At 53.3% G+C, this 22,974-nt stretch overlaps 1 protein-coding gene across 2 annotated transcripts in view; it reads left to right on the forward strand.

Moving 5' to 3' along the window:
- NKAIN1 (sodium/potassium transporting ATPase interacting 1) overlaps nt 1-13,453 on the forward strand; it is a 42,618-nt gene extending 29,165 nt beyond the window's left edge. Inside the window, exons 2-7 of one of the 2 annotated variants that reach the window (XM_058718288.1) lie at nt 6,685-6,822; nt 8,266-8,346; nt 9,767-9,964; nt 10,635-10,695; nt 11,329-11,410; nt 11,561-13,453. In XM_058718288.1, the coding sequence (XP_058574271.1) occupies nt 6,685-6,822; nt 8,266-8,346; nt 9,767-9,964; nt 10,635-10,695; nt 11,329-11,410; nt 11,561-11,570 (570 nt within the window). In that variant the 3' untranslated portion in view covers nt 11,571-13,453. The remainder of the gene's footprint in view (nt 1-6,684; nt 6,823-8,265; nt 8,347-9,766; nt 9,965-10,634; nt 10,696-11,328; nt 11,411-11,560) is intronic. The other variant, XM_058718289.1, reaches the window with a different exon arrangement.
- The last annotated feature ends 9,521 nt before the right edge of the window (nt 13,454-22,974 follow it).

The raw sequence follows: 22,974 nt of genomic DNA on the forward strand, positions 1-22,974 counted from the left end.
AGGACGTTGAGACCCTTAGTCTGGGCGTGAGAGCATTGAGATAGAGGAGGTGTAGCTGGAGGACCATGTGGGGCTTTTCTTTCGTTCGTTCGTTCATTCATTTTTTTTTTTTAACATTTATTTTTGAGACAGAGAGAGACAGAGCATGAATGGGGGAGGGTCAGAGAGAGAGAGGGAGACACAGAATCTGAAACAGGCTCCAGGCTCTGAGCTGTCAGCACAGAGCCCGACGTGGGGCTTGAACTCACGAACCGCGAGATCATGACCTGAGCCGAAGTCGGCCGCTTAACCGACTGAGCCACCCAGGCGCCCCCATTCATTCATTTTTTTAATAGAAGTGGCTTGAATGTGTTTAGGACCCCATGGGGAGGATCCTGGGCAGAGGGAGAGGTTGAGGTTGAGTTTACAGGCAAAAAGAGGATGGTGTGAGCTCCCGAGAAGACAGGAGATGGGGTCCAGGGTGTAGGTGGAGGCACCGGGCGGAGGAGGGGGAGACAGAGGCCAGGTCCTCTGAGAGTGAGGCTGGGGTGGGGGTGGGGGCCCAGGAGGGTTGAGGACAGTAAGATCTGAGATAGTGGAGAAAGTGAGTTCCCTAGAGAGGCCCAGGCGGGTTGTGGGGCGGTGGGCAGAGGCGGGGGGGGCTCTCAAAGTTGATGATTACAGGGTCTGTCGATCTGTCATGCACCTTGTCTGCCTGGGGAGTGACATGCTCTATCAGCGCTTGGCTGCTTTGCAGGCAGTGAGAACACTGTTAATTGGGTTTTTGCAGGTGTGGGCCTTTCCTGACAGGTGCGATGGAAGGGCAGAGGGCATGGGAGTTTGGCTTACAGCCGAAGCTCACTCGGAAGTAAGGAAGCATCGTGCGGTCCCAGCAAGCCGAGCTGGGGTGTGAGTGAGGAAATGGAGAATGGAAGGGGTGGAGGGTGAGGGGCAGGGGACCTGATGCACTGGACCCAGGTCGTCACCGTCACCGTCCACAGGTGCTGGGAAGCAAGCTGGAGTGGTCCAGCAGGGGCTGTCGAATTGGTGACTTTGGAGGCGGGGCAGTTATGGTGATGCCACAGTCCACGTGGTGGCCGTGTAGGAGGAGAAATGGAGGGAAAGGTCACAGGAGAGGTGTTTGAGAGATGAGAAGTCACGGTGCTGGAGGGGGTGGTCCCTGATGTCCAAGGCAACTGGGGTGATGCAGGGATGAAACTCATTTTCAGGAAAAGGCAGGACCTGGAGGCCAGCGGATGACGAGGTCAGCAGTGGGGGGAGTGGTATAGCCCTAGGGCCTGAGCCCCGGGGGGCACAGGGTTGTCCAGTTCTGTAAGCAACTTAGGGACCCCAGAGGATCCTACCCCACCCTTGGGCCCAAGGAACATGGGATGTGAGAAGAGAAATGGTCACTGAGAAGAGCACAGAGAAATGGCATCCTTGGATGCAAAACATAGGGGAGGGGGGACCCCTCAGGGAAGGAGCTGAGCCTTTAGGGGCACAGGCTGGTTTGGGAGGACTTCTGAAAGGGGTGGGGGAGGGCTGGGTCAGGAGGAGCAGCACAGGGCCTTGAGGGGATGAGGGTAGAGAGGATTGAGGGGCAGGCATGCGGGTCTTGACCGATGCAGACGGGATCTGGTGACCCGTTCTCATCTGTCACTCTGGGATGGTCAGGGCTCTCGTCCTGGTTTGGGGTCCTGTGTGGCTGGGGAGTTGGCAGGCCCAGAGACCGCAGGGATTACCCCAAGCTCTGTGGACTGCCCTGATGACAGAGTGACTGGACCAGATTTGTATTTTAGAAAAAGCACTCGAGGGGCGCCTGGGTGGCTCGGTCGATGAAGCTTCCAACCTCGGCTCAGGACATGATCTCGTAGTTTCTGAGTCAGAGCTCCGCGTCGGGCTCTGTGCTGACAGCTCAGAGCGTGGAGCCTGCTTTGGATTCTGTGTCTTCCTCTGTTTCTGCCCTTCCCCTGTTTGCACTCTGTCTCTCTCTCTCTCTCTCTCCCTCAAAAATAAATAAACATTAAAAAAAGGAAAAAGGAAAAGCCCTCGACGGGGGTTGTGGCCAACCTCCCTTTGCTGGAGATCAGGGAGGAGGCTGCATCAGTTGCCAACAGGAGCTTCTGTCCTGGTTCTGGCCCTCCTAGGAGAGACTCAAGACCTAGCTTATGGGCTGACCAGGTTAAAAAAAAAAAAAAAAATCACTTTTTCCCTCAGTGCACGTGCACTTGAAACTTTTGCAAAACAAAACAAAACAAAAGGAAAAAAAAAAGAAACTTTTGGAAAGGAGGTGCTGTCGTCTCCACACTATCCCTCCCCTGAGAGTAAAAAGACACACCGAGGTCAGTTGCATTTACAGTCACTGCAGCCCTCAGATTATTGTTCTAAGCTGCTGCACCCAAAGGGGGAAGATAATTCTATTTGTTTGCTCTTTATTTGTTAATTAGCCACATACCACAGCTGGACAAGCAGAAGTTCTGGAATATTTGACTTGGTTTTCTAATAAAAAATAATAAGTTTAGAATTGAGATTATTGGGGCCCCTGGGTGGCTCGGTCGCTTAAGCATCCGACTTCGGCTCAGGTCATGATCTCACGGTCCGTGAGTTCGAGCCCCGCGTCGGGCTCTGTGCTGACAGCTCGGAGCCTGGAGCCTGCTTCGGATTCTGTGTCTCCCTCTCTCTCTGACCCTCCCCCATTCATGCGCGCGCACGCGCTCTCTCTCTCTCTCTCTCTCTCTCTCTCTCTCTCTCTCTCTCTCTGTGTCAAAAGTAAGTAAACATTAATTTAAAAAAATAAAAATAAATTAAAAAAAAGAAAGGTTCAGGGATGCCTGTGTGGTGAAGTCAGTTGAGTGTCAGACTTTGGCTCAGGTCGTGATCTCACAGTTTGTGAGTTCGAGCCCTACGTCGGGCTCGCTGCTGTCAGCACAGAGCCTGCTTCGGATCCTTGCTCCGCCTCTTTCTCGGCCCCTCCCCTGCTCACGCACCCTCTCTCAAAAATAAATACGCAGTAAAAATAAGGTTTCGAGGCGCCTGAATGGCTTAAGCGTCCAACTCGATGTCAGCTCGTGACCTCGTGGTTTGTGAGTTCAAGCCTCACGCTGGGCCCTGCGCTGACAACGTGGACCCTGCTTGGGATTCTCTCTCTCTCTCTCTCTCTCTCTCTCTCTCTCTCCTTCTCTCTGCCCCTCCCCCGTGCGTGCTCTCCCTCTCTCTCAAGATAAATATATTTTCTTACGTTTAAAAAAATTAAAAATATATATGTACACGGATTCATTTTTTCCCAATGTTTCTTCATTTTCGAGAAAGAACGCATGAACAGGGGTGGGGCAGAGAGAGGGGGGCACAGAGGATCCGAAGAGGGCTCTGCGCTGACAGCTCAGAGCCTGGAGCCTGCTTCAGCTGCTTTCAGCCAGCTCCCTTTCTCTGCCTCTCTTTCTTTCTTTCTCTCTCTCTCTCAAAATAAATGTTAAAAAATTAAAAGGAAGGAAGGAAGGAAGGAAGGAAGGAAGGAAGGAAGGAAGGAAGGAAGGGAGGGAGGGAGGGAGGGAGGGAGGGAGGGAGGGAGGGAGGGAGGAAGGAAGGAAGGAAGGAAGGAAAAGGGAAATGAAGGCGGGACTTAAACCATTGTTTCAGCCACTTGGGGGCAGGAGCTGGCTGGGGATAAAGGCTTGTGCCAGCTCCCAGGAAACCTTCGGTGCCCAACTAAGAAGCTTCCACTGTTGAGTCTTCTCCTAATTAGCCACCATTGATTAAGTCTAGTTGTCTGTTAGTTTATGTGATGTCTCCATATCCTCACAACTTCTCAAGGGAAGGATTGTCTTCCCCATTTATAGTTGAAGAAATAGGCTCCGAGAGGGAAAGTAACTTGCCCCATGTCGCACAGAGCTGCAGTTTCAACCCAAGTTTTAGAGACTCCAAAGCTTTTTGTGGTAACTGTCCCACTGCTTACTTTGTCATTGAGGTCCCCAAGAACCAAGAGGGCTTTGAGCAAGTGCCAGGGTCAGGGCAGGGTGATGTCCTGTTTTAGGTAGGCATACCCAGGCAAGATGTCTCCCCAGCTACACGATGAGCCTGGGCAAGTCTGTCTCAGCCACCTCCTCTGTCCTCTGATGGCATCCTCCTTGCCAGGACCAGATGCCAGCAGAGCTGAGAGCCTCAGGGGAACCCCAAACCACCAGGGCTCTCCCAGGCCCGGCAGAGTCAGGGTGGAAAGGAGAAAAACGGAAATGAGGGAGGATCTTTTGGGAGCAGGGGGAGCAATCTGGGGAGTTTCTCTCCCAAGGTCAGCAGACCGTTGGGGTCAAAACCAGAAGGGCCCTTAGAGGTCATGTAGTCCAGTGGCCTCTTATGTATGGAGGAAGGAGCTTGAGACCCAGTGGGGAAGGTGGCCCGCCCAAAGTCACCCAGGAGTCTGTCATACTGTCAACCTCTTAACTCCCAGGCCAGTGGCAACAGGGCAAAGTGAGGGGCTTTGATGGGACAGGTGGCAGAGAAAAGCAGAATGGCTGCCTGGCTCTGCCACCTACCTGCTGTGTTACCTTGGGCAAGTCACTTCCCTTCTCTGAGCCTCGTGATCTCTTTCTTCAGAATGAGGTAATGGTCTCAGCCGTGCCTTTCTGCCAAGGAGTATCCATGAGAGGTGCATTTGGAAAGCTCTTTCCAATCTGCAGGGCCCCGGGAGAGGAGTCACCAACAAGAGGCAGGCTGGCGCCAGGTGGGCGGGTGCCAGGGTTGGGCCCGCGGCTTCCTGGGTTTCTGCCCAAGCCCTGCCATCTGTGCGGTAGCGTCAGCCCCACCTCCTCCTGCCTCCCTGCCAGGAGAAAGGCTTCTAGGATCTTCTCAATCAGAACCCTCCCTGTCCCTTCCCAGCCAGATCCCCTCCGCTCCCCTTCTCTTTTAGGTCAGGACTTTCGGTTGCAAGGGACAGAAATCGCAGGTGCAAGGAGGGAGAATTAGTTTTCAGCGATGGCTAGATCCTGAGACCGGAAATGACGTTACCAGGACACTCACCTCGCTTGTCCACTCTGCTTCCCTCTCTGCCCCTTAGCTTTGGGCTGCTTCCTCAAGCAGGCTGTCCCTGTGAGATGGCAAAGACAGCCACCAACAGCTCTGGGTGACGCTATGCCCGTTCAGATACCCTGGCAGATAGAGGGTATCTCTGTCCCAATTACTCCAGCAACCGTCCACAGTGACCGCCAGGGGCAGGCACGGGGACGAGTGTCCATCCCTGCACAGATCCCCATGTGCCGATTATTTGGTCAGGACTGGGTCCTGAGTCTTCCGCTGAAATTAGAGGTGGGCTCAGCCCCACCCAAACCACATGAACTAAGGGTCTGGAAGGTGGTTCCCAAAACAAAAGAGATGGTTTCTATTACCAGAAAAAGAGGTATTGGGCAATCAATGACAATGAATTTCCCTGGCACCTTTGTTCTTCTTCTCTTTTTTTTTTAAATTTATTTTGAGAGAGAGTAAGCAAGAACAACTGGGGGAGGAACAGAGAGAGAGGGAGAGAGATAATCCCAATCAGTGCAGAGTCTGATGCTGGGCTTGAACTCATGAACTGTGAGATCATGACCTGAGCTGAAATCAAGAGTCCGACACTTAACCTCTTGAGCCACCCAGGCACGCCGGCACCTTTGTTCTTAAGTATAGCAGCTGCAAGGTTGAACCGGGGCTACTGGGAAAGGGAGTGCTGATGGGGTCCTATATATCAGTTAGCTTCTGCTGGGTAACAAATCATTCCATGACAGCAGTGTAAAACAACCATTTTATTGAGCTCATGATTCTGCGGATCACCTGGGAGATTTTTCTGGTCTAGGTACGTGTCTTAGGTCAGTTGCTGGGTTGGTTAGCGGAATGATCTAAATGGCCTCACGCGTCTGAAGGTTGATTGGCTGTCAACTAGGGCGCCTTGGTTCTCCTCTCAGGCTCCGGCTGGGCACCCAGGCTCTTTCTCGTGGTGTTCTCTGTGTTACACGTGTAGCAAGTGGGCAAGCTCCAATGCACAAGCATTTTGGGGGTCTTCACTTGCATTGGGCTTGCTAAAGTCCCACTGGGCAAAGCAAGTCACATAACCATGCAGAGTTAGTGTGGGACGGCATTGTCGAAGAGCATGGAAACATGGAGAGGAAAAACTTGAGGTCAGATTTGCAACCCATTACAGCTCCCTGGGGGAAGGAGAGTTAAAAAAAAAAAAAAAATCCCTTTCTCTGCATCCCATGGATCCCACGGGCCAGGGCAACCTCCAGACAGGAGTCCTTGGAAGAAGGGACTTCAGGACTTCTAGCCCTTCAGGGCTATGGCTCAGCCCTTGGCCAGAGCTGGGAGGGCGGGGAGCAGTCTGGATCCTGACTCCACCTGCTCAGAGCCCCACATGGGGCAGGGGCAGCTACTAGTGGGCAGAGCCTCTTGGCTCTGAAGGTGTTCTGAACTGTGGTTCCCTTCTCCCGTTAGCCCTCCCCGAAGTGATGATCAGGGCTCAGTCTCAGCCGGCCCCCACAGCCTTGCCCTCACTCCCCCCGTATCCCTGTGGTCTTGCAGAGTTAGGATGATGCTGAGACTCGTGTACAGTCAGGCCGTGGTGCCCCATCACCACGGTAGGTGGCGTCACCCGCTCCACAAGGTCAAGGAGGAATCCCTTCCCTTCCCTTTAGTCCCTGGCCTTCCCTTGTCCCTGTGGCCTCAGCCTGCTCTTTCCCACAGGTGGCTGCACTGGAGAGGCAGATCTTTGACTTCCTGGGCTATCAGTGGGCTCCTATCTTAGCCAACTTCCTGCACATCATGGCCGTCATCCTGGGCATCTTCGGCACCGTGCAGTACCGCTCCCGGTACCTCATTCTGGTATGGCTCACTTGCCCCTCCCCTCCCCTCCCCCCTCCCCCCCCTCCCCCCCCCCCCCCCACGCTGGCTCCTCCAGCCAGAACTGCCCCCTACCCTGGACACCCAGACCCCTGCTCTGTCTTAGCTCCAGCCCGGCTGCTGGTGCGGATGCCCAAATACCAATGCTTCTTTGCTCAGCAGAGAGACAAGAGCGGTATTCTCCCTAAAGAATTTCCTAGGGAAAAATCCAGATATTAACAAGATATCATTTTAGGGAGTGCCTACCATCCGCCAGGCACAGTGCTGAGAGTTTCGCACGTTTTGTTTACCTTTACAACAGCCCTGCAAGGTATGGCTTACCGTCGCCGTTTCCCAGATGAGGAAATGAGGCTCAGAAAGGTTATGAGGCTTCCTAAGGCCACGCAGCTAATCAGTGGCAGGATTAGAGAGCAATCAGGTCCGGAGTGAATGCTCTTGACACATCTTCACGCTGCCTCCGGAAGCCAGTGGAGGGACAGACTTCATCTGGTTTAGTTCCTCAGGTAGCTTTAGGAAGACCTGCCCTTTGCTGTTCATGAGGAATATGGTCTCGAGCGGCTAGTGTGGCTTGAGGTCAGTGTCCCCTGTGCTCCGATCCCAGGCGTGGATTGTGTTGTGTCCCTGGCTCCCTCCTCCTGCTTCCTCTTCCCAAGCCTTGGTCCTTGATGGTCTCTGTTAAACCCCTGCTTTCAGCTAGGCTCACCCTTCTCCCCTGCTCTTCCTCAGTGGCCCATTCACACGCCTCTTTTGAGGGAAAAGGCTTTTCAGTAGGTTTATTACATAAAATGCTAGCCACTTGTGATAACAGTGCCATGCAACGCCATGCTCCCGCCAGAGCCCCCTCCGGCTCATTCTTGGGCTTCTCCCGCCTCCCACGGGCTGAGCTCCCGGAAGCCAGGTGAACAGGGCCCTCCCAAAGCTCTGTGTCACCTGGGATGGGAGGCTCCTTCTCTCTGGCTCTCAGGAAAGCCTCAGGTACCACTCTAAGCATCACTGTCTGCCGTGTGGCGGCACGGAAATTGCAGGCATGGGACTTGGGTGGAAATATCTAGATCCTCCCCAGTGCTTCAGAGCCAGGCCGTGGCTGCTGTTCTCTGCAGAATGCATCGGATTAGCTGCCCGAGGACTGGAGTTTGAGTGGCAGCCCTGTCTCTTCCTCGCTGTGTGATCTCGGAAACCTTAAACCTCCTCTCTAGGGCTTACGTGAGTTATCTTTAAAGAAAGGATGGCGCCTTCCATGCAGGGCTGTCGTTGTAGGAACTGGACGGATATAAAAATGACTTGTAAACTATAAAGTGCCGCCTAAGTGGGATGTCATCATTTCCCCCTGCAAAGGTCCCCTCAGTCCCTGAGCTCTGTCTGCATTGACATGCCCTGTCCCCACTTTCCCAGGCCCCACCCTGATCCCACCTCTCCTCTCCCCAGTATGCAGCCTGGCTGGTGCTCTGGGTTGGCTGGAATGCATTTATCATCTGCTTCTACCTGGAGGTCGGACAGCTGTCCCAGGTAAGCCTCGGGCCTGGCAGTGCTAGAGGGCAGCGCCGGACCTTTCCTGTCCCCTACGCAAAGGCTCCAAGTTAGGTGTGGGTCTGGGACATCGTCTCTTGAAGAGACTTCCCTCTGCACATCCGAATAATCTGCTCCGCAAACCCTACCCCCACATTTTTGTTTGGCCGCCCCTGCACCTGCCAGAAACGAATGATGGAGCAGACAACGCTGAAGGGCCATCTGCATGAAGATGGCCTGGGGTCACAGGTGATTCCAAGCTCGGTAGAAACCAGCCTCACGTCGTGGCCCTGAAAACTGCTCTCAGGCCCCACAGGTGTTCGGTGCAAGGGAGATGAAAACGCCATGCACTTTGTACGGCTAAGGCCACAAAGATTTGGGTCCAGTTCTCTTTTTTTTTTTTTTCCCCCCCAAGATTTCATTTTTAAGTAATCTCCACACCCAACCTGGGGCTTGAACCCCCGACCCCAAGATCAGGTCAGATGTTCCACCGACGGAGCCAGCTAGGCGCCCCGATTTGAGTCCCGTTCTGATCAGTATTTTCAAAAGAGAAAGAGGGTAGACTTCGGGGACAATCGAGTGGCCCAGGGCTCGTGCGGAACTGCTGAAGAAAGTGGAAGTTCTTGGCTTGTAGAAGAGCAAGCCCAGAGGGCACAACTTCTAATTTTAGACAAAAAGAAGGCAAAATACATGAATGGGAACATTGGCTTTGTAGTTCTCCTGGATTTAAATCCCAGCTCCAACATTTCCAAGTGATGTGACCCTGGGCAAGTGGTTTACCTTCTGAGCTTCAGTTTCCCTGTCTCACGAGTGCAGATAATTACTTCATGTGATTGCGGAAGGGATGGAATGAGATGACACATCTCAGTGCTTGGCACCTGGTCAGCACTCGGTGAATGCCTGTTAACAGGCTGCACGAGTGACTGGATGGGTAAACACATAGACGCCGTGGGTGAGAACCTCGGATCTAAGCCAGGCCCTTCTCCATTTCAGATGGGCAGACCAAGAACTAAAGAGAGGAAACGTTTGCCCAGGGTCACACAGAGAGAGCAGTGGAGAGGCTGCATGGGCCATGAAGGGGTCTGTGTTGAGAATTCCGCTCAGGGCTGGAAAATCGGACTCAGTCACTGTTAATGTCCCTTCCATCCCTGAAATTTTGGGGCTTTCTGTGGGTCAGCACCAGCCCTTTCGGTCTCTGAGGGAAGTGTGAGACCTGCATAGTCATCAAGCGCCACCTACTGGCCAAATAGAGACTTGTGGAAACAGACCCCCTTCCAGATCCTTGAAGTCAAGTCAGGAGAGGAGGCTGCTTCAACAGTCCAGGTGTGAAGTAGGCTTTATATAAAGTTCCCTGCTGCCTGGGGAAGATTCCCGCCACCTCGTGGCCCCAGCTCAGTATCCTAGGCCCCTCTGCCCCCAGGACCGGGACTTCATCATGACCTTCAACACGTCCCTGCACCGCTCCTGGTGGATGGAGAATGGGCCAGGCTGCCTAGTGACACCTGTCCTGAACTCCCGCCTGGCCCTGGAAGACCACCATGTCATCTCTGTCACCGGCTGCCTGCTTGACTATCCCTACATCGAAGCACTCAGCAGTGCTCTGCAGATCTTCCTGGCTGTGAGTCCTCCTGTCCCCCTGAGCCACACACTCCCGGAGGTGGAGTCTACCCTAACCCCTTTGTTTAGCTCTAGTTCAAAAGGGAAGAACCTAGATCTCCCAGCCTTCTTGTGCTTCTCTCTGGCTCTGTCTCCTTATCTTGTATCTTCTCCCTTCACCCCTGCCCCAGCCTGGCGTGAGCAGGTTTAATGACTAGGATGAGTCATCAGACTGTAAGTCAACCCGATCTCCAGTGTATCTGCTGTGTGACCTTGGACAAGTCACTTGCCCTCTCTAAGCTTGTTTGCTTATTCACAGAATGGAATGACCACATCAAGTGCATAAGAGTTGTGAGAGTGGATCCAAGACAGTTCTGGTTCCTAGTCTTGCCCTCCACACTCCACATGCCCAAAGTCACATACTCCTCTTTCTTCTAAACAAGTCAGTAAAGTATTGCCCAGGTCCAGCTGGGGAAACTGAGGCTCAAAGAGGAAAAATAATTACTTGTCCAAAGTCCACTCGCAGAATGGAGAATGGAACCAACTATGTTTGACAGTAAGGCCCAGTCATTTAACTGGAAGCTGTTATGGGTTGGCCTTCATCTTCGCATACCGTGCCCCTCCAGTCGGACAAGGCCCAGCCAGGCAGAGGGTGGAGGAAGAGCTTCTGTCTTCTTTCCTTCCATCCCCAGCTGTTCGGCTTTGTGTTCGCCTGCTACGTGAGCAAAGTGTTCCTGGAGGAGGAGGACAGCTGTGAGTGGGGAGCCCCTAGGGAATGGGGAAGCCTGGCCACTCGCCATCCTGTTCCTTCAGCACCCTGGACAGTGCCCCCAAGCTCCCTCCAGGGAGGGAGCCCTGGGTTGGCCAACTGGACCCTCTTGGTGGGGAAGAAAAGGCGGCAGGGGTAGTGGGGGTCTACGTAGCACATTTTGAGCTGTGACCTAGACATCCAGGTGCCCAGCCCGTGGTTCCAGCGCCGCTCTCTACCCACCTCTCTTAGGTTCTGCCCCCCGGAGGAGCTCCATGAGGCTCACCCCTACCAAACACCGCCCATGCCCAGTCTCTGCTCCCATTAACCCACCACCACCACCACCACCACGCACCCACCTCCGTGGTCTTGCCCCCTTACGTGGCTCAAGCCCTGCTCCCTTAAAGGACGGCCTCGCCCCTCCAGGCTCTCTGTCCACTTAGGGCTTTGGCCACTCTGGCTGAACTTCTCCATGTCCCATTCCCCATAGGTCCACCTATTGGGATCTGGCAGCAAAGCCTGGCCCTAAAACCCTGTATGGGATCTGGCTCTCAGATTCCTCCTTTTCAGGACCCACCCTCCCATAACTCGCACCCTAGGGGCCCATCCCTAACTATGAGCCACCTCCCCTTCCACAGTTGACTTCATCGGTGGCTTTGACTCCTACGGATACCAGGCGCCCCAGAAGACGTCGCATTTACAACTGCAGCCTCTGTACACGTGGGTCCTGGCGCGCAGTGGGGTGGGGTGGAGGGACCGGGGCGTTGCTGCTGGGGGACGAAAGGCAGGGAGGAGCGGGGAGGGCAGCCGGATCTGCCTGCCCCCATATTTTCGGGGTCCACTTCCCTAACCTGCCTTTGTTTTCTGCAGGTCGGGGTAGCCGCGCTCCCACCCGGGCGCCGCGTGCTTGCTGGCTAGACTGAAGCTGAGGCCACCAGGTCGGGCCCAATGGCAGGCGCGCCCCCTGGCGGCTAGCGGACCGACTGCAGCCTGCACTGGCTGGGTCCGCCACGGACATGGACCTGGCCCTTCGCAGCCCGACTCCAAGGGTGGGGCGGGCCGGGCGGGGGAGGGGATCAAGGGGGTTTGTATTATTATTATTTTTTTTTATCTCAGCCTTGGTGTGCGCTGGGGCCTCCCTGCCTTCTCCAGCCTCTTCTTTTTGAAACCCTTCACCCAACTTCCGGTCCCCTGTCCAGAGAGAAATGGCATTCACCTCATTTTACCACACTGGTTCACCAGCCTTGGGGAGAGTTACTGTGACCTAGAAGCAGGAGTCCTGGGTTCCAGTTGCAGCTCCGTCACTGACTCTCTGTGTGACATCTGGCAAGGCCCTGGCCCTCTCTGGGCCTCAGTTTCCCTCAAATAATTAAAATAATCTCTTAGCAGAGGGAGCTCTTTCTAGCCTTTTCATTTGACTCTTAAGTCCCCAGGGCGAGGCTGGGATTATAATTCCCATTTTTCAGATATGGAAACTGAGGCCCAGATATGAAGCGTTTGCTTGAGGCCACACAGCTAGGCTTTGGGTGGAGGCAGGCCTTGAACAGTGTACTTTCTGCAGTTTCAGGCTCCAGAACCCCGGGGTCTGGTCTCTGAATTCCATTTCTGAGCCCCCATCCATCTGGGACACTCTAGAACCCACATGATCTACACCACCTCTCTTGTAGCAATATACCTGTTCTGTTGGGAACCAGATGAACAGAGCCCAGAGTCCTGAATTCAGCCTGACCCACAGGGAAGCCCTCCTAGGCTCGGCCCCTGCCCACCCTTGGCAAACATTTCAAGCTCATTCCAGTAAGAGGGGAGGCCACACCTCAGTCACGCCACCCCCCTTCCAGGTCCCTGAGGCCGGGTCTGCTGCAGCCATGATCCCTACCTCGTCAGCAACCCCACCGACCCCTGATGGTTCCATCCACCTTCCAGATGGAAGACCTGTGGTTCCGGAATAGAAGAGGGCTGGTCGGCGCGGCCCAGTCACCACTTTTCAAAGATCACCAGCGTCTGTGACCACTCCAATGTCCAGGAGAAACCTCTAAGAAGCCCAGAAGGAGTTCTGAAGAGGCAGACTGGGGGAGTGGGTCGTGGTGTGGGGCCGGGAGGGCCAGCACCCTTGAGAGCAAACAGATGAGAGCTCATTCTCCCCACCTCCATCCGCAGACACCCCTGAGGACCTTGGTTCCTGTGTATGGGCTGGGAGTCCAAGGGCAGGAGGGTCAGGCCTCAGCTCCCAGTCTGTGATACCCTGGGTTAGGAAGGAGGGCAGGAGGCGTGGGGGACTTGGAGGGAAACACAGATGGCTCGTACACCTGAGCCCGTCTGTGGTGAACATTCCATCCTTGCTCTCCACCCTCTGATCTAGCATTCCCTACCGTCTGTGGCCAGAATATCCTGGGCTAGGACCCCACCCCACCATCCCATCTGTAGTGCTGTGTCAAGGAGCCGGCCCCAGGAGTTCCTCTGGTTCCCCCAGGCACTGAGTCCCGGGTGGTCTGCCTAGGTAACTGTGCGTACAGCTCAAGAAGGGAGCAGTTCCCTTCAGACCTGACTGCTTCCCTGCCTCCAGCCCTCTCCTCCCACCCCCACACGCCCCGCCTCCTTTCTACTCCACGGGTTTAGCCACTGGTGCTTTGAAGCCTTTTGTTTTTATGAGATGGATTTTGCAAGGGGACCCAAGTTCTTTTCTCACTGGGACCTTGCAAGGCAGGGAGTGCTCCCCTGGTTTCTGTGCAGGTGGGTTGATTAAAGATGGTGATTTCTTCTCTATCTTTCTGTCCTCCTGCCCTGTGAGTGAGCAGGGTCCCTGCTTGAAGGTGAGCAGGGGCTGGGAGTCAATGTCATTGTCATTATCACTCCTGGGACACCGGCCTGTGCTTCCGATTGGCTGCGTAGTTTTGAGAAGTCACTCTCCCTCTCTTTCCTCATCCATAAAATGCAGAGGTGGGACTCAGTCGGTGGGTTCCCAACCCTGGCTTCGTGACCCCTGGGAGAGCTTTCTAGTTCTTTTTTTTTTTTTTTTTTCATGAAGTACATTTTAAGTTTATGCTTCCAAATATCCTTTGCATCTCGACCCTGCCCTCTTCCTGACAATTCAGTTTCTGACTTAGGATGAGCTGACAGTGCTTTAGACACAGTTTCCTGGATCCTTTATGGCAATACAGCCAGAATCCATATTTTTGAACTTTTACAATTTTATTTACTTTTGTGAATAGATCGTATGTATAGATGCTACAGAATTCAGAAAGTTCCAGGCGCTGATGTCCTTTTGCTTATTTTTCATATCTTTCCAAAGGTAGACCATTCGTTGTTAGCTTATGTAAATATATTTTCCCCTTTTCACACAAATGGCAACATGCTCTCCTCAATCTTCAGCTTCCTCCCGCTGCTTCTACTTAACTCTGAGTCTTGGAGACCTTCCGCCCGATAATACACATGGGGCTGCCTCCCATTCTTCCGTGGCAGTCTGGTAGGATTAGGACTTGTTAAGATTCCCAGGTCATCTTGATGCGGCTAGAAGCTGAGAACGAGACGTACTACCCAAGATGCCCCAGGTTCACTACACAGACCTCTGTGGGCCACTCCTGGTCGTGGAGCTCAGGGGAAAACAAATCACAGACACCGCCTTCAAGGACTTTATGGTTTAGTGGGGCAGGACAGAATGGGCGGGGCAGAAGGGCGAATGCCGCTGGCAGGGGGTCAGGGCTGAGGACCGGGTGGGGTGAAAGGCAGTTGTTACTGAGAGGCGACCTGAGTGTCCCGAACAGGGTCAGCAGCATGAGCCAGATGTGGAGGGGGCAGAGCACATGGTGTCATGGGGAAGAAGAGCGAAGGACCACGTGCTTGGAGGAAGCTTCAGTTGTGCTGTCCGAGATGATCGCCACGTTAGTGTCATAAAACAATACAATTTATTATCTTATCGTTCTGTAGAGGTTGGACATGAGTCTCACGGGTCAACTCAAGATGGCTGGAGGGTTGCATTTCTTTCTGGAGGCTCTAGGGGAGAATCCAAGTCCTTCCCATTTCTAGCTACTAGAGGCTACCTGCATTTGTTGGCTTGTGGCCCCTTCCTCCACCTTCACAGCCAGCAAGGTCCTGTCTCTCTCACCCTCCCTCCATCCGCACATCTCCCTCAACCAGGAAAGGCTTTCCACTTTGAAGGGCTCATGTCATTAGGTTGGGCCCAACCAGATTATCTCCCCCACCTCAAAGTCCCTTTTGCCAGTAACACGTTCACAGGTTCCAGGGATTAGAATGTAGGCACCCTTGGGGGCCATCATTCTGCCTTCCAGGGTAGGAGTTGAATCCAGGCTATAGCCACACTGATGTCAAATCAGGGCATGTTAGCTGATGGGAAGTCCTGAAGGATTTTGAGCAGAAGCCACTCTTTTAGAGCTGTCCTTCTAGGAGAAGATATTTGCAAATGACATATCTGATAAAGGGGTAGTAACCAAAATATATAAAGAACTTTTAAACCTCAACACCCAAAAAAACCACAAATCATCCAGTTTAAAAATGGGCAGCAGACGTGAATAGACATTTTTTCAAAAGAAGACATCCAGATGGCCCACAGACACATAAAAAGATGCTCGACGTCACTCATCAGGGAACTACAAATCGAAACCACAATGAGATACCGCCTCCCACCGGTCAGAATGGCTAAAATTACCAACACAGGAAACCAGGGTGTCGGTGAGGATGCGGAGAAAGGGGAACCCTCTTTCAGTATTGGTGGGAATGCAAGCTGGTGCAGCCACTGTGCAAAACAGGACAGAAGTCCCTCAAAAATAGGATCACCCTACGATCCAGCAATGGCACTACTACATATTTATCCAAAGGACACAAAAGTACTAATTCAAAGTTTTCAGTAGCGGTAACAACAACAGTCAAATTACGGAAAGAGCCCAAATGTCCGTTGGCTGATGAACGGATAAAGAAGATGGGGTGTGTTTACATATAAATGGAATACTCCTCAGCCATAAAAAAAAAAAAAAAAAAAAAAGAATGAAATCTTGCCATTTGCAATGATGTGGGTGGAGCTAGAGTGTATTCTGCCTAGCGACACGAGTCAAAGAAAGACAAGCACCATATGATTTCACTCACGTGGAATTTAAGAAACATTAGAGCTGCCCTTTAGCGAGAACTGGCAGGGCTGGAAGGCTGGAGTGGAGCAGGGAAGCGGGAAGCAGGGTTTTTTTGTCAGGAACCGACCTCGGGTTTCTCACAGCCCTGTGTGGATGTGTGTTCTCGGGGATACGTATGTGGCCATGAGCTCTATGTGTAAACTTGGGAGGGCTAGTACAGTGGGGCGATGATCGCCATGAACTGCAGGAGTCAGGCTGTGCCTGGGTTCAAGTTCGTCACTCTGGAACCAGTCAAGCCGGTCTTTCTACCAAACCCGGTGAAGATCCCAGCTTCTGCCATTCCCCGCCCAGCAACCTCCACACATTAGAATAATCCAGGTAGGAGGGGCCATCTTCCAGTAACTGCTGAATCCCAAAGGTGCCCAAGGCATTCTTTAAAACAAGAGGACACGAATTCCCCAAGGTACATTTGACAAGTGCAATAGTCTACTGGGATTTATAGACACACTAGTGTTTTCTTTAATGCATTGGAATTGGATCTTGCAGTGTTTTTGTTTTTTAAGTTTATGTATTTATTTTGAGAGAGAGCATGAGCATGGGAGGGGCAGAGAGAGAGGAAGAGACAGAATCCCAAGCAGGTTCCACACTGTCAGCACAGAGCCCGATGTGAGCCTCAAACTCACAAACTGTGAGATCATGACCTAAGTTGAAATCAAGAGTTGGAAGCTTAACCGGCTGAGCCACCCAGGTGTCCCAAGACCTTGCAGTTTCTAAACATATTAGGAATGAGACAGGGCCGGACACCAAGGCCTCACTGCCTTACAGGACTCCCTAGTCCACAGGCTGCGGGCCCAGGACAGTGTATCTCAAGTTTCCAGAGCATAAGAACCCCTTAACACCCAAATTCCTGATCCTGATCCAAAATGCACAGACCCAACAGCTCCTAGGCAGTGACAGGAATCTGCATTTTTTTTCAAGTGCCCCCTGTGCTCAAGGTTTGGGAAATCCTAGACCTGGGTGAAGAGACGTCCAGACATTTTTGAAGCTCCCCCTAACGCCAATGTCCTGGACGTCCCATCAAATTATGCCTGCCAGCTTCCTCACGTCAGAGCTGGACTTTAAGACTCCCCTGAGCTCAATTTCACTTGTTCCCGACAATCAGCGTGCATATGCGTGTGCGTGTGTGTTAATGGCTTAGTCATTTTCAAGGCTGCGCTCTACTCCTGAATGTAAACGTTGACATAACTTCGCCACTAGGTTAGTGGGAGCAAAGGTAGGTCCATGCCCTGCCTTATCCCTCCCTCAACCTCCGTCACGGTCACCTGGAGGGCGTGAGGGCAGTTCCAAGTTGCCCCACTGCCACCTGAGCTGGGGGCCACACCCTGCCCCGAGCCTCTGTTCCAGTGACTCAGCAGTTCCCCTCGAGCCTTCCCTGGAATCAGACTGGGCAGGCTCAGGCAGGCTGGAGCTGCAGAGAGAGCCCTGTGCCGGGCGTCCCGTACCTAAATTCTAGTTCCTCCCCCTCCCCCGCATCGACCTGGGCCACAGGGCAGCTCCTCCACCTTTGGCCTCGGTGACTTCGTGGGGGAAATCAAAGGGCTGGACCTTGCACGATATTCCTGGGCTTCTTCAAACTGCTGACATTCTGGAACAGGGCTTATCCAACCTAACCCTACTCGGGATGCTTTTTTAAAATACACGATTCCTGGACGCCACCTGCACACCAGGTCCAAGGGGACCTTGCATACTAATTCAAGGGGACCCAAGCATCTGAATTCATTCTTCAAATATTTATTAAGTACCTACGGTGTGCCGGGAATTGGGGGCACAACAGTGAACAAAGCGAAAAGCAATCCCTGCTCTGGGGAGGGTATCTATTGGGAAGAGGCATACATAAATAAACCAGTAAAATATATGAGATATCAGAGAAGTGTCACAGAGCAAAGTGGCAGGGAAGAGAAGTAAAAGACATGAAGAAGGGTAAGTAGGAAGCAAAGGGAGCAACACGTGCAAAGGTCCTGAGGTGGGAGCGTGCCTGAATGTTGGAGGGAAGCAAGGAAGCCAGCGTGGTTCAAAGCAAGGGAAAGGGAGAGTGGTAGGAGATGAAGTCACAGAGAGAGGAGGGGTGGGAGGTGGCACGTCAGACGCTCTTGACCTCGAAGGACATCGTAAGGGTCTCAGCATTTAATCTGAGTGAGATGGGGAGCCACTGGGGTCATAGAGCACAGAGCTGGGAGATGTGCAATGAATGGATACTGTGGGTACTGTGTGATGAATAGACGGTAGGAAGTCAGGGGCTGGACCAGGGAGACCAGGCACACGCCATCAAGGTAATCCAGGTGACAGACGGTGGTGGTTTAGTTAGGGTGGCAGCAGTGAAATGACCGCATGTCAATACATCTCGAGGGCAGGGCCAGCGGGCATTTATTTGTAGACTGCATGGGGAATGTGAGTGAAAGAGAAGGTCAAACAGGACCTCAAGGATTGTGGCCTGAGCGCGTAGGGGATGGGATTGCCCTTGAGATGGGATGACCACACAGCGAAGGTGTGGGGGTGGACTTCAGCATTCTGGTTTTGCACAGGAAAGTCTGAGATGCCTGTGAGACGTGCACATGGAGATATCCAGGGGGTAGTTGGGTACAGGAGGAGAGCTCTGGGCTGATACAGAAAGCTTGGCATCATTAGCGTTAAGACGACGTTTCAAGTCATGAAAATGGATAAAGCCACCAAGGAATGAGTGCAGACAGGGAGGAGGGTTGCAGCCTGAGTCCTGGGGCATTTCCCCATTTGGAGTTGCAGAACATTTTTTTTTTAATTTTATTTATTTTTGGGACAAAGAGAGACAGAGTATGAATGGGGGAGGGTCAGAGAGAGAAGGAGACACAGAATCCGAAACAGGCTCCAGGCTCCAAGCTGTCAGCACAGAGCCCGACGCGGGGCTCGAACTCACGGACCGCGAGATCGTGACCTGAGCTGAAGTCAGCCGCTCAACCGACTGAGCCACCCAGGCGCCCCGTGGAGTTGGAGAACATTTGATGGAACCACCAGGGAAGGCTGAAGTCAGGAAACCAGCAAACTAACCTCAGTGAGTCGTCTCAGTTGACTGATTTCATTCTCTGTCAAATGTTTACTGAGCACCTACTATGTTCCAGCCACCATTCTGGACACTGAGGCTACGGCAATGAACAAGACAAGCAAAGGGGCACCTGGGTGGTTCAGTGAGGCTCAGTTAAGCATCCGACTCTTGATTTCGGCTTAGGCCATGATCTCATGGTTTGTGCATTTGCAGCCCGCATCAGGCTCAGGGCTGACAGCCCGGAGCCTGCTTGGGATTCTCTCTCTCTGTCTCTCTGCACCTCCCCATCAAAATAAATAATAAAAAGCTAAACTTCAAAACAAAACAGAAGAAGACAGGCAAGGCCCTAGCTCTCTTACCCTCTAGGCAGAATTGACATGCATTTTCTTGTTCAGTCTTCATAACAATCCCGAGAAGGTAAGTTCTATTACTATCATTTATGGATGGAACTACTCAAGCTGGGAGAGGTTAAGACACATACCCAAAGTTATACACCTACTCAGTGGTGAGATAGGTGTTCCAATCCAGCCACTCTGACCCCAGGCTCTTTCTCTAGCCATGGACACACATTGCCTTGCGGAGAATTTCGGTGCCCAGCTAGGTTTGGGAACCACTGCTCTAGGACCTGGGGGGACCCTGTTAGATTTCTATTGCTGCCTAGCAAGCTACCCCAAATGCAGCAGCTTAAATCCATAGACATTAATCTCACACAGTTTCGATGGGTCAGAAATTCCGAGCACCTGCCAGGGACACGGACTTCCAAACTCTCCCACCTTCTAGGTGAACACTCTGTATGCACTTCTGTCGCCCCCCCTCGGCATCCTACCCTTGGAGTGACTCGACGCTTCATGAGCAAAGTGGGAAATAAAGCCCCCGGGACCCAGCAGGGAGGGCTGCTACTGACGAGGAGGAGGGACGGGATCAACGTTAAACACTCACTGCGTCCCTACAATGTGTCCGACTTCCATAATTCTCTTAATCCCCATAGCAACCCTGTGAAGCAGCTGCTGTATTCCCATTTGGTAGATGAGGAAACTGAGGCATAGAGAAATGCAGTAAGATTTCCCAGGTGGTAAAGTGGAAAGTGCCTCATGGGCACTTGTCTTAAGTGATACTGTGCATCTCTTAGCCTTGCCCTTGAATAGCCCACTCTACGCCTCCCATTAGAACACGGGGCGGGGGGGGGCGGGGTGTCTGGGAGCACGTCTGTCACAGCAACACCTGCTGGCTGGCAATGCACCCCTCCCTGCCCATCAGCTGGCCCTCCTCACCCAGGCACCCCTGAGTCCTAAGTCCCCCCCCCCTCCCCCGAATACCTGGGCATCCTGCTGCCCGGTCAGCGCCCTCCCTCTCCCTCTCCTTTCTTGGCCCAGGAAGCTCTGCCATTTGCTACCTGGGTACACTCAGCCAAGTCTTATCCTCGCTCACTTGAAAAATGCCTCCCTGGGCAGGGTTCTGTGAGGATCCCGGGTGGTGGTGAATGTAAAATACAAGGGGTGAGTTCCCTTCCGTTAGTTAGCCTGCAGGCGTTCGTGTTTGAGGGGCTACACAGCGGGCTGGGGGAGGCGGGCGGAGTCTGGGGCCCTGGAATGCGTCCTCTCTGCCTGCCTAGAGCCTGAGTGTGACAGAGGGGCATCCCGTGAACCTCCGAATCTTGCCCTTCCCTGACACCTCACCCTTCCTGAAAGATGGCAGCCCCTGGGATCCCCATGGATGGGGGTGGGGAGGTTTGGGGGCCCCAAGAAGAGGGTAGATGGGGAGCTGGGGTTGGGAGCAAGTCGGTGGGGAGCTGGAAGGAGTGGGCGTGGCCGGACGGTGATTCTTCTTCTTCTTTTTAATGTTTATTTATTTATTTTGAGAGAGAGCGCACGCACACAGGCGCTCGAGTGGAGGAGGGGCAGGGAGAGAGAGGGAAAGAGAATCCCAAGCAGGCTCCAAGCGGTCGGTGCAGAGCCCGACGCGGGGCTCGATCCCACGAACCGTGAGATCAAGACCTGAGCTGAAACCAAGAGTTGGATGCTTAACTGACTGAGCCACCCAGGTGCCCCAAGTTCCTGTCTGTTTAATGGGTCGCGTTAGGCAGGTTAGCCTGCCGCTCGGAGCCTCAGTATTTCTATCTGTAAAACGGCCCTAATAATGTGTGTCTTCAGGCCATAGAGAGTAAGAGTAAGGGCTCTGGAAAGTGTCAGAGCTGTCCACAGGGGAAGAGCTCATTATATTTGGGGTGGCCCGAGGCCTCCTTGCGGGATCGCACCCACAGCAGTCTGGAGGGACCAGAGTCTCAGCTCCGCCTCCTGTGGGGCTTACAGAAGCCTCCCTGGCCTGGGGGGCAGCTCTCAGGGCTGCCAGCCTTCCTCCACCTGCCTCTGCAACCCCAGCTGCCCCCTGGGAGGGCGATGGGCAAAGGGCCCGTCTCACTGTCCCAGAACTTGGCCCTGAGAACCAATCAACTTCTTTCCAGCCCATGATCTGCTCACCTCCCTGCAGCCTTGCCCAGAAGCCCTGTGAAGTCTTTCCAAGCCTCCACTGTGATAAGCACTCCCATTACTTAGAGGTGAAAGCAGAGCCCCTGGAATAGAAAAAACGGTTCCAGGCCCTGGGGATGATCACCTCCATCCCGTTGCCTATAAGGACTGGCACACTACTGCCGGGGTCACACCTTAGTGTGGTCCTGGGCCTGGGCCTGTCAGAAGTCAGTAGGTGTTCCTTGAGTAAGTAAGGGAAGGAAAGAAGGAAGGAAGGAAGGAAGGAAGGAAGGATAGATAGGAGGGAGGGAGGAAGGGAGGAAGAAAAAGAAAGAGTTGAAGGAAGGATAGGGAAAAAAAGAAAGAAGGAAAGAAAGAAAGAAACAGAAAAGAGAAAGAAAGAAAGAAAGAAAGGAGGGAGAGAGAGAAGGAGGGAGGGAGGGAAGAGAGGAGGGAAGGAGGGAAGGAAGGAAGGAATAGCAGGGTAGGTGCTATGGTTATTCCCCTTTTACAAATGAGGAAACCGAGGCATGGTGAGGCAAAGTGCCCTCTCCCTTGACAGGCCGGTCTCCGCTGCCTGCCTCGTGCAGCATTTTGTGTTCTCCATGGGTGTGGTGGGAACACTTGGCCCAATGCCTTGGGTTTTAAGGGACCTGGGCTCCCCACATTGCCCATCCTCCTCTATCCTGGCAGGGGGCGCCACAGCCCCTCCTCCAGGGTTAGTGCACATGTGCTGGGGGCCACCACTCCGTCCCCCTGGGAGCCGTCCCCCACTGCCGTGACATCTTCAAGGCCTTCTAACCCCTCTGACATGGCCAGGCCACAGTTCTAGCTCTGTCCCCCCAACAAGCCTCAGTTTTACATGTTTGAAATGCAGATCTATTGCGTGTGTGTGCGTCTCCCTCTCTTTCTTTCTCTCCCTCTCTGTCTCTCGCTCTCTTTCTGGATTGTGCTGAGCTGGTAAAACACCACGCATCGCTGTGCCTGGCACACAGGAGGAGCTCAATATATATGAGCCCTTTCTGTTCCATGGCATCAGCGTGAGGTAAGTCAACACCTCCAGTGTGAGGTCAATGCCATGGACCACTAAGAACTCTCTCAGCTTGGGCCAGCCAGGGAGAGATGGGGTGGCCAGTGACTGCCCGTCCGTCCAGCTGCAGCCCTGCCTGGGTGCAAATGAAGCTCTCATTGCTTTCCTCTTCCCACCAGAAGATCACTCACCTGCCCTCCTGAGTCCCGGTGGCTGCCCAGCCAGCATCCTTGGTCTGGCTGCCCAACGGTCTTGTTCCCTCGGTGCCAATTATCTATTGCTGCATCACAAATCAGCTCCAAACTTTGTGGCTTCAAACATTTCAACAGATCTCACAGTTTTGTGGGTCAGGAATGTAGGCAGGGCTCAGCTGGGTTATTCTGCTCCACATAGCATCAACTGGGGTCATCTGGCAATATTTAGTGGGTGGCTAGTTTGATCTGAGGTTCCAAGACACCCATGAAGCTTCACTCGCATGCCTGGTGCCTTGGGGACATCAGCAGTGACAGTGAACCCAGCCGGACCCTCCCTGTGAGTTTGAGTGTTCCCACACAGTGACTCCAGCAGGATCGCTGGAGTTTTCCATGGAGACTGAGAGCTCCATGAGACCAAGGAGGGTACTGCCTAGACCAAGG

This window comes from Neofelis nebulosa, chromosome 2 (genome assembly GCF_028018385.1).
Source record: "Neofelis nebulosa isolate mNeoNeb1 chromosome 2, mNeoNeb1.pri, whole genome shotgun sequence".
NCBI classification, from domain to species: Eukaryota; Metazoa; Chordata; class Mammalia; order Carnivora; family Felidae; genus Neofelis; species Neofelis nebulosa.